The sequence below is a fragment of the Neophocaena asiaeorientalis genome, unplaced genomic scaffold (assembly GCF_003031525.2).
Source record: "Neophocaena asiaeorientalis asiaeorientalis breed wild unplaced genomic scaffold, Neophocaena_asiaeorientalis_V1.1 scaffold106, whole genome shotgun sequence".
Lineage (NCBI taxonomy): Eukaryota > Metazoa > Chordata > Mammalia > Artiodactyla > Phocoenidae > Neophocaena > Neophocaena asiaeorientalis.
In genome coordinates this window covers 3,209,742-3,221,491 of record NW_020172597.1, presented here as the reverse complement: position 1 = coordinate 3,221,491, position 11,750 = coordinate 3,209,742, and the positions used below count along the sequence as shown (strand labels likewise).

The 11,750-nt window shown below is 39.2% G+C and overlaps 1 protein-coding gene across 1 annotated transcript in view; it reads right to left on the bottom strand.

Moving 5' to 3' along the window:
* Window positions 1-364: 364 nt before the first annotated feature.
* Window positions 365-11,750, bottom strand: part of AKIRIN1 (akirin 1) — a 12,216-nt gene continuing 830 nt past the window's right edge. The window contains exons 2-5 of the mRNA XM_024738783.1: window positions 7,888-8,028; window positions 5,492-5,626; window positions 4,088-4,159; window positions 365-3,422 (exon numbers count right to left, since the gene is read on the bottom strand). Coding sequence (XP_024594551.1) covers window positions 3,412-3,422; window positions 4,088-4,159; window positions 5,492-5,626; window positions 7,888-8,028 — 359 coding nt within the window. The 3' untranslated portion in view covers window positions 365-3,411. The remainder of the gene's footprint in view (window positions 3,423-4,087; window positions 4,160-5,491; window positions 5,627-7,887; window positions 8,029-11,750) is intronic.

The following is an 11,750-nucleotide window of genomic DNA, read 5'->3' as shown; positions in this document are numbered from 1 at the left end:
TGTAAGATGTTCACTTTGGCAACCAGTTTACATTTGTAAGCAGAATTTTTCATCATACCTCAACCTGAGGTGTGACTCCCCCATCCATGATGCACCAAATTTGCCTTGTTTGTGAGATTTCTCAAGTGTCTATCAGTGCTACAGTGCAGGGGCCCACACACTTTTCTATAAAGGGCCAGAGAGTATTTTCAACTCTGTGGTCCATACTGTCTCTTGCTCTGGAGTTGCAGTATGAAAGCAGCCACAGATGCAAACAAATAGGCGTGGCAGTGTTCCAATATAACTTTATTTACAAAAAATAGGCCATAGTTTGCTGATCCCTGCTGAGTAACAAAATACAGATTCACTGAAAGGCATTACTGAATTCATTTGTCATTTACCTTTTATTTTTTAGTCAAACACTTAAAAAGTACAAATTCTAATAAGAGAATGTGAGATTTGATGTTAACAAGGGGCTATTCGTTCTGGAAAGTTGAGAATCACCACTGCAGAAAGAGGTTTTGGTCTTCAGATCTGATGAAGACCACTGTAAAGAAACCTGCTGTAACATTTTCAAGTGCATATTATATGCCCCAACCTGTGCTAAATATAAGTACTTTCTTTACATGGACTATTTAATCTATTTGAAAACAAATCCCAATGATGTACATACAATTAACCCTCATTTTACAGATAAGGAAACCGTGGCTCAGAAAGTTCAGTAGCTTGGCAAGGCTCACATAGCAAATTAGTGGCAGAGCAGACTAAACTCTAGGGCTACAAACATCCAAAGGCCATTCCTTTAGCTACTATTCTAAACAACCAATCCTCCCTGGTGGGCAGAGAAGATTCACTGTGTGTGGAAGGTTGGCCCAAGTTCATGTGTCTTCTGATGTTCTTCTTTTCCTGGGAGCTCTTGACAATTATGACTGCCTCACAAACTTTAATCTCCCCTGTACTCCTCTGACCTAGGTATGCATGGACACTTACTCCTTTCATTCCCCTTAAGGTGAAGACTTTACTTAAAGATAATAAATGGAATTCAAACAGAAAAAAATTTTAACTAGCTCACTAGATACAGATCTTCTGAGACCACAGGTTCTGGCCCATCCTTACGGTCTCCGTACGTTGACTTCTTCCCCGGGCCTTGACCTATTTCCATGAGACAAAGACACATCCCCACCTGGGAATGCCCCTATGTTCAAGCCCTAGAAATCAAGGTCTAGGAAAAAACACCTTTCACTAGTCTAAGGCTTACCTCACAGGTCCCCATTTTCTGACCTAGGAGTCATCTTCTCTCTGCATAAAACATTAAACAAACATGTCCAGTCCCTTTTGAGGAGATCCCAAAACCCAGCCATGGTGGCGTGGTCTTACTCTGTGGCCCCAAAAGGCAACCATATGACGATAAAACAGCCTAACAACACTAGGTGCAGTGAGAGGGTGTCTGTCATTTTCCTTATAGAAACCTACTCTATTTCCCACCCAGCAGCCATTTAGTAGGAATGGGGCTGACAACTGCAAGAGTGAATGAACATATCACACTGATTCTGTAACAAGAAGACTTCAGTGAGGCAGCGTTCCCCATTTCTGGCCCATCCTTCAGGACTTCGGATGGCCCCCACAGCTGCCCTGCCCTTGTTTTAGGGTGACTATCCCACTGTAAGGCCACTCCCATTACAGCCACTGCTACTCTCCTCTTCCAGGAACAAGTGACTACCCTGGAAAAACAAGAGATGAAACACACTGCCCTTCAAATATGAAGTAAAAATAATTCTTTAATTATTAAAAGATCACTTCTGGGCTTTAAAAAGTCTTTAAATCTTAAATGTAATGTTGAAATAGGGAAATGGTTATAGCAGCCTCACATAAATTATTTGAATTAATAAACATTATCACAGTATTAAGAAGGCAAGGTAAACAAATAGCTTAAGTATTTTATTTGTTTGCAACTAAGCTTGTTAACACTATATAATGAAAATGTACAAAGAATAATGTTGCAGTTTTTGGTTAGATTTAAGTCAAAGACATTCATTAATAAGGAATCTTCGAATGTGAATATTCCAGAAACTTCTCTAAGCCATCTGATCAGGACAACTGTCTCTGAATATTACCTTACTTTGGAAGGTACTGGCATACATTTGAATTAAACACAGTTTTTTTCAAAATAAGCCTTAATTAAAAAAACTATTCTATATTCAAACTAAAACAATTTTAATAGAACTTTCCTTTCCAGAAACAATAATAAAGGAAACAAGGCATTTTGTAAAACGTGGTCCTGAACAAGTCACAGTAAAAAATAAATGTATACTTAACTTCCACCTCCTCAAAACAGAGGTTACTTTCTGTTCCTCAGCCTTGGAAATAAGGTGAAGAACAGTCTGTAAGCAACTTCGGGCAGGGGGTTGCCAAAACAAAGCTCAAGCAATTGAACATGGACATCTCTTAAAAGAATTTGGGGGAACCTGACCAAAGGATCCAAATTCTATTTCTAATAAGTGATAACAAAGGTGAAGTGGCGCCTCCCAAGTAGCAGTGCCTCAGGGGCGTGGCCCAGCCCCATGCTCGCCTTTGTCATGCTCCCAAGCAAAGCCTGATGCTCCTCCTCCAGAGGAGACTCTTCCTTCTTAGAGGTTCAGTGTCCAGGGAGCTCCTTGTGTGAATGAGGTGAGCACAGACTCCACGTGGGTATTTTAAGGCTTGGAGTCAAAGTAATGTTCTAACACAGCTAGGCAGAGTCATGTGTCAAATGGCCTGTCTCGGGTTTGTTCTAATTCCTCACCACGCATTTGTAGACCTAGGACCACAGACCTTTGCTATGTCGTCATAATCACATCTAATGTCCATCCTAACTTATGATTCATATTCTGTGCCTGGAACCAGTCCCTGTATTTAACAATAACACCTACACAGAAAACAATCCACTGTTACAACTTATATGGTCACAAAACATTAATGATCTTCTGTAGACCAAGGAAATGTTTTTAACCATAATTGTCGTGCATCAAATTCACAGCCAGAATCCCCAAGATCAAAAAAATTTGCACAATACAAATAATAACTTAAAATACACATACACACACATACACACACTCTCACACACACTTCTTACAGAACTGTGCTTGGGGAAACTCCATTTGTTGAGTGCCACTGAGGGCATATTTTGCTAAACTGCTGCTCCAGGTATTTTTGTTTGGAAAATCTATCACAGTTGGGCACAGCTGTTTATTGGATGAGCAGAAAAGAAACATATGCTTGTGGCAACCGGAAAGTTTTAAGGTCTTTCAAGTTGTATAAAATGGACCTGCAGGAACATTTAAGTGTTCTCAGGATGCAAAGTTGGAGCTGAAATGTGATATCAAACCAGTTGCAAAAAGTGTACAGCAGCCATCTCTTGAGGTCAAACCTGGTACCCAGATATGCAAGAAAGCTTCAGGACACATCTATAAATTAGGAATAAAAAACAAACAAGTGTAAGAATACTAAAAATATAGTGTCATGCTTTTTAAATATTAACTAACGGTAAATGTGATAAACAGTAGAGGATATCAATCACCACTAAAGAGGTCCTAAATTCGCAAGAATTTAAGAAACTTGACTCAGACTCAGTTTACATATATAGCTATTTATAATTTCTGTTTTGAGTAACAGGTAGTTGCAAGATGTTTAGAATTAAGAAATTCTGACCACACACTTGATAAGCTGGCTTAAGGACTCAACTTTCATAAATTAACAATTGAAACTACCTTTCTGAGGGAAAAGCCAGGTATTAAACAAATTGGCACTGAAGTCAGACCACCTGGGGTTTTAATCCTGGCTGAACCACTAGCTGTATGAGCCTGGACAAATTATTTAAATTCTTTAAATGCTATCCTTACCTGTAAAATGGGACTAGGAATAGTTCCTCCCCCACAGGGTAATTGTGGATTAAATAAACTTTGTGAGGATTTAAAGGGTTTAGCACAGTGCTGGACATATAAGTATTCTTTAAATGTTATCTATTATTTTACTTCACAGGGGCTTTCTGCTCTCAGGAGACAAGGTACTCAGTGTCAAAATCTTGCTCTTGGAAGTTGAAAAATTCAATGAAAAACTTGGCAATACTTACAGCTTGTTGGCCTTGTCCCATATCGTCGCATAATCTGATCATGTGTGAATTTCACAAAAGATTCATATTGTTCTGTGAGGGGAAAGACAGTATATACTATCCCCAGAAAATCTCCCGCAGTTTTTCAAGAATCAAGGGTCAGAATCACATCTAGCTTCCCAGTTTATATTATCCACGCTCAGGCCTTGCTTGTAATGGTCACTCTGAGATCTGTTCCTTTCTCTTAGGTCCCAGAGCCAAATCCCTGGCTCCTAGGTTTGGTCACTGATCATCGCTAACATTTTCCTAATAATCTCACCCCTGCTATAATTCCATCTCCTGCTAATGGCTTCCCAAGATAGACAGCTGTTCTCACTACCACAAGCCAGCAAATTTTAGTATATCTCCTATAGGACATGAAGCTTGAAGCTCTTTTCTGCACTCTATCTTTTCTATAAATTTCAACATACAAACTGAGTGATAGAGGTGGAATGGCTAGAAAGCTAAGAGAAAATTCCACATTACCTAATTGCAGACAGTTCCACAGAAGTACCTTCTGAAGGGAAACTCAGTAAAAAGACAGACATCCAAGAACACAGAAGTGACTTACAGCCAGCTGGTCTAAACAATTTTGGAGTGGGGGTAGAATAGGGGAATGACATACTACAGCTACTTCTTATAATACACATTGTTAGTATATTAAAGGATCAAAAAAATGTTACTATAAAGAAATTCATTTAACTCTGTTGTTAAATCAACAGTTCTCAATTTAAAGCCGACCAATTAACATTCTGTGGTGTGGGCCACCACATGAGGAAACAATACTTACAGGAAGAAGCTGTTGCCTAAAACCTCTCTGATCACAACATCACCCTCTTTCACTAAACAGGTACTACTTCCTATTCCTGATTTAGATCTCTTCCTTTCACAAAAGGGTCTACTGGTTGCCATCACTAATCACTCTTTGTTCTAGCCTGTGCGGTGCTTTCCAGACTTTTAAAGTACCTCTAAATCACAGGATGCCTGACTTCCCACATCCATAAAGTGACTCCCACCAGGAAGTCTGAATGTGTAGACTATACTCTTCCTAACCACCTGTTGGGAGGTCAGCATGATTCCTACCACCTGTTTACCCACCAGCTTGCCGAATAACCTACTTGATGCCTTTATTCATATGGAAAATTCCTGAAAGAAAAGCTTGGCTTATCTTGTTTCAGAAACGTAAATGAAAAGTCCTTCCATATAATGTATAAATAAAATGTTTAGAATGCAAAAGAGAGTAACCAAAGAGAGAAAATTAATACTCACGATTCATTAAACCTTCTGGAATTAACTCTTACGCTTTTTCTAAGTTACCATTTACTTAACTGGGATTAATCCTTACAGAACCCTATTAACAATGGCATAGTCACTGCCTCAGCCTACCTGCTAGTTTGGTATTGAGGATTTGCTCATATTCCTCCCGAATTTTATCTTCATAGTCTTTTAAGAGACGCTCACATATTATTCCAACTTGTCGGAGGGTAAAGGTGGGCTGGTCCTTCTTCATCCAGGAGGAACCTGGCCAAAAGACATACTTAGTTTACATATACATTCTAGCTCTAGGGTTCTGAATTAGTAACTATGCAAAGAGTCCTAGGATATAAAAATTGTTTAGAAAAATGATATTTTCCACTGCTTTACATGGAATAGTTTCACAAAGTTCTGACATTCATTCTACAAGGCAAGGCTGAAGGTAAATTAAGAAGTAGGAGGAAAGTATATTCAGATGTGCTAAATGATCTGCACACAGAAAAACAGTTCTGATGCCATAACGATCCGAGCCCATACAGAATGCTCACTTGGTAAAGAACAAGAACAAAAAGGTTAAAGCTGATACAAAGCCTCTAGTCTGAATTAGAGAAAGTAGATTCACAATATAAGAGCTACCCAGATCTTTGGAGATCGTCTACACCTATGTTTAATCATGGTGGTGCATCATAATTATCTGTAGAATTAACAACAACAAAAAAGATACATACGTCGATTTAATTCTGGGGTAGGGCTTAGGCATCGTTTAAGTTCCACAGGTGATTCTGATAAGAAATGGTTGACTGCCCCAATATAAAAAACTGTTAGCTAAGTCACTGACGAATGACAAAAGGAGATGATTAGGCACTACACATCTCATCCTTGATCCCTTTTGAAACTAGGTTGAGAAAAATGAAATGTTCATTAGACTGCAGCTGGAAACCAAAATTTCCCCTGGGATGCCAGATGGAAATTGGCTTCCTGATCATGATAAAAGCAGCAGCTCTGTTGGCAGCCCAGTTCTGAGTTTTCCTCAAAGCTCAGCCTAGAATCTGTTTCTTCAGCCCTCTTAGTCTATAAACCAGTTAACGTCTTGAAACAAATCGTTTTTTGCTTAAACCAAAATTTTTTCTCTACAAATAAAACCTGCAAAACATCTAGTCAGTAATTATTTATAATTGTTTCTCTACCCGTAACATATTTTATTACTTCAAAATGATATTACTAAAATCCGAAGAGAATATTAAGGAGAGACGTGCTAGCTACAACCATTGAAGGATCTATCACTCATGTATGGGCAAGAGCAATTAATTGGAAAGGGTGTTGTTTGAGGGTCAAGACCTTTGGGTTATAAGAGGACAATTTTTGGCTGCATTGGGTCTTTGTTGCGGTGTGTGGGCTTCCCACTGTGGTGGCTTCTCAGGTTGTGGAGCATGGGCTCCAGGCACACGGGCTTCAGTAGTTGTGGCTCGTGGGCTCTAGAGCGCAGGCTCAGTAGCTGTGGCGCAGAGGCTTAGTTGCTCCGCGGCATGTGGGATCTTCCCGGACCAGGGATCGAACCCATGTCCCCTGCATTGGCAGGCGGATTCCCAACCACCATGCCACAAGGGAAGTCCCAAGATGACAATTTTTAAAAAAATTATTTGTGGTGAAATTCACATAAAATGAACCATTTTAAAACTGAACAATTCAGTGGCATTTAGTATAGTCATAATTTCTACAACCACCACCCCTATCTAGTTTCAAAATATCTCCACCACTCCAAATAACACCCCTTACCCATTAAGCAGTTTGTCCCCATTCCCCGCTCCCCCTATCTCCTGGCCAACATCAATCTGTGTTCTGTAAGGAGACAAGTTTTAACCAAGGTAATTTTTAATAACTCTTAGAACTGTTATAAAGTAGAATATTCTGTGAGGAAACAAATATTCTCCTCTACTGTTAAAGTAGGCAGAGTCCACCACCAGTGGTGATGTTTGGGCCCTGGCCTGTTGACTATTTACAGGGATATGGCAGGCAAGACTCATGGCTGAACTATGTGACCATGAAGGTTCCCTCCAACCCTGAGATTCTATTTTTGAGCCATCCTCTCTGACCACCTGTCAATATTACAGAGCAGTGCTGTCACACAACTTTCTGCAATACCGGAAATGTTCTGTAGTGCTGTCTAATACAACAGTTACACGTGGCTACTAAGTACTTGAAATATGGCTACCACAGCAAGAAACTGAATTTAAATTTTAAGTAATTTAAAATTAAACAGCTACATGTGGCTACTGGCTACGGTATTATATGCTGCAGTTATAGAGGGTACTCTTGAATTGGGTGGAAGGAAGCCCAGTCAAATCAACCTAAGGTCTTTTGCAATTTCATGACTCCATGGTTTTAAAAGTATTTATAAGTAGTAATACAATGAATACACCTTATCAATTTTATTACTTTAGATGAAATCAATTCTGGTTTAGGAAACCATCATTTTAATTACCACCTACAAACTCTTAAATGGATGGTGCACACTAAAACATGCTTACCTGGCGAACTAGGTGCTGTGAGTGCTGAGGAGTGAGGCTGACTTTCCGAAGTACAAGCTTCACTCTGATTAAGAACAACTTCTAAATGTCTCCACCTCTGATAACGACTGTATTCTTGTTTTATGTTCTGAAAAATTTGCTCTAATAAAAAAGAAACACACTTGAGCATTCACTTTACTGTGTTACTTCTTCAAGCTTCTTGTCCCTCCTCCCATGTTATATTAACAAATGTGTTTATACCAGATAAAGCACTCCTCCTATAATCCCCAAAATGTTTCCTCTTGTTGCCACTATTTCAGTAATACATAGGATAGCAGCTATTTTGGCATAAACCACCCAGGTAGTTCCTTTTGCTTCTTTTCCTGTGACAATGAAGACCAGATCTGCTGTTTGCTGTAGGATTAAGTAGGACAACTTACAGCAACAAACAATCAAAACCATCCTTAGCTTCTTCACCTAATAAGAAGTAATTTTTGATCTCCTCTGAGTTGCACAACTTCACAAACAAGGGTATTAGGAACAAGTCTCTTACACCAAGGCCTTCTAACAATGAAACTCTTGTCCTGTTTGGGATTTAAGATCTTTGGAGAAGAGGAGAGCGGAAACCATTATGTTCACAGCCTGGACACTGACCAAGAGAAGACCTGAGGTTACTGCTTGGAACTGATGGTCAGAGCTTAGAAAAGAATTTTCTGATCCTAAAAGAGGCAATATTTGGTAGGATTCAGATGACTATTCTGTGTCAAGGTAATCATAAACTAATTTGTTAATGCTATTAACGGAGTCCAGGACATACAAATCACTAACCACCTTGAAGGCCACTCCTAGAGACAACACAGAATCTGGAAAGATGTGGTTTTCAACAAGTTTTTTGGGGTTTTTTGATAGAATATGTATTCACTTTCCAGATCATAAAGCCTCCTTATAAAAAACAAAAGCCAGGAAATTATATCACCCCCCCACTTACATTATTCTAATATATCCTTTGCTATAACAATTCTTTTTTAATGGGGGGTAAGTGTTGATAATGCCATTTTGCTTCTTCCTATGTGACTGTGACCTTGGGAAATCATTCAGGATCTTTAGCCTAGTACTTCAAAACAAATGTTAAATGCCTACCCAATAAAGTTGTGAGAATCAACACCAAAGACATTAACAATGCCATAACAAGTGATGGTACAGTCCAGGGACTGACATGAACTCAAACTAGCTCCACACGTAGCTAAACTCCAGAACTCTCAAGCCTGAACACTGGAACAATGCAGGATTAGCAAAGCTTTCCTTTCAGAATGCTATGAAGTTCATATTTTAGATCCCTGAATTTATGAAGTCTTTGCTTCATCTTTAAAATGCATTATTCTCCAAGCACATACTTGCCAGAATCAATACAAGGATGTAAGGAACTGCAAAGAATTGAAACAAGAAAGGACAAGTATGAGGACAATGCTCATAAGAACAGAAGGTCTTTGATAAACTTCTAACTGCCTCCTGTACAGCAAAGTGAACAAATGGAAAGACACAACATTAAGGCTGGTAGAAGGACTGGGAAGTCCAAGAATCTAAACATGGTAGTATGCACAGGAGAAAAAGAAGTAGCTGTGACTTTCTTCCCGAGCAGGCCAAGGCATTTTTTTCTTTAAAAAGAAAAATGCAAATTTCTTTTTAACAGTGGATAATAATTTAAATTCTTGCCTCCCGTTATTATTTGAGGTTGTGCTTCCAGCTTATATCAGACTAAGCCCATCTTCAAAATTTTACAATGACTCCTAGTTGCTACAGACCAAATTCAAACTCTTGAACATGGCATTCCATGCCTTCCAAGACTGGGCCCCAAATTATTTTTCCAGTTCCACTATAACCGAGTTGCATTAAACTATCCTTTCCTTCACCTGTGGGTTTTCTAGCCTTTGCTCTAGCAGTTTTCCTTTGCTTGAACTGGGGCGGTCTCTCCCCCCAACATTATTCAAGACCCAGCTAAAATGCTACCTTTCTGGAAGTTATTCTCCAACCCTCAAGTCATGATCAATTAACTGCTTTGCATCTAGACTCCCTCCATGTTTACAAACATTTCCTGGAGATCAGCAAACCCCTTCCATGTCTGGTATCCATCTAGCTCCTTTAAGCAATGAAAGGCTTAATTTTATAGGCTCCTTCCATAAAAAAGTGCTATGATACATATCTTTTTTTTTTTTAAGTTTAGTAAGAACATAGTTTCTTGACTATTTCTGAGAGAACTTTTTTTTTTTGAGAGAACTTTTGAGTTAACAAGTAGGATATTTTGATATGAAGTCACTGATTTTTAAATTCACTTTTCTATTAGTTGGCTTTATTCTTTCTTTTTTTTAGCAATTAATATTTCCTCCCCCATTCTTCCTTTTTAATCCAGAAGGCATCTTTCTCTTCAGCCAAAGAAAGAACCAAATTATTCAGTTTCTTTCATGACAGAACCATAACTGATCAACCTTTACAAATGAATATTTTTAATAAAATATTTTAACACAAAATGACTAAGCAATCTATGCAAAAATTAAATTTTAAGATTAAAAAAACAGCGACGCCATTACAGCACCCTGCCATATTTAGGCTTTCAAATACATTGAACAATCACTTAGTAAGCATCTGCTATATTATGAACTACCATAAAATTAATCTAGAGGGTAGTATTGGAAGAAATAAAACATTTACATAAATTCCATTGAGACAGATAGGGCAAGTACTAATTCTATTTTGCAGAAGAGAGATCCAGAAAGATTATGTGACTCTCCTTGGGTATCTGTAGGAGCAGTGGAAGAAAAAAATATCACTTCAAGAGGACATCTATGTACCCTGCTTTTGCAAACATTATTTCATTCAGTACATAAGGCTTTGCAACAATAAGTGATCAGGGAATTTAAAGTAGAATAGAGTTCCTTATGGAGCAGGGTTAGTCAGGTAATGGAAGACTTGAAGAAATGACTGTATTTGGATTAACAAACAGAAGGTGAAAACATCATGATGGAAGACAGGATACAGGCACAGCCAAGTGGGTCTGGGGGAAAAGAGCAAAGGCATAGTTTGGGGAAAAAAATGTATAAAAGACTGACTAGGTAAGAAATGGTTAGAGTTGATAAATCCTTTGAATGCCAGGATAAAGAAGAGATAAGGTGAACACAAGTAAGGATACAGTGCCTAGGAGAGCCTGGCTGGCAACTGCTGGGATCTTGGTGTGAGAGGATGAGGGCCTCAAATCTGCATCGTGGATACACAGAAGGAGGAAATAATGGCTAAAGACACTGGTAACTGAAAAGGGGCAAGAAAGAATGATTTTAAGGCAACCTCAAGGTTTTGACAACGCTTGAGGAATAGAAAAACCCACACAAAGAAATGACTTGCCAAAGTCCAGTTTTGAGGCACCCCCCGCCCCGCATTTCCGGAAGCCCTTTAAAACTGCTAACTATTCATTCTGATGCACTTTCCCCTCTACTCCTGCGCAATGGTTAGGGGTTCGGGGTTTTTTTTTTTTTTTTAACTTTATTGTCACACCGGTTCTCCTCCTTCCTTGGCCTATGTGGAATCCCTATTGAAGGAGAATCTCTCTGTTACGGATGGTTGAATTCCTGCTTCCGGAACCTCTGTATGTTTAAGGATTCTCAAATTCTAGCTAACGACCTACCGATTTCAAGCCATATATGGTACAGGACCACAGCCATACAATAAAACAGGGCCAGTCTCTTAGAAACAGGTTGAAATCGGATTCCACGCCTTCGACGGCGGCCTTAAGTCCCTACAGACTTCTGGAAATCAGGTCTCCCTACAAGCCACAGCAGTGCTGCACAGCACGCACTCAGGCCCCCTCCCAGCAACCCGCCCCCAACCCCACACCC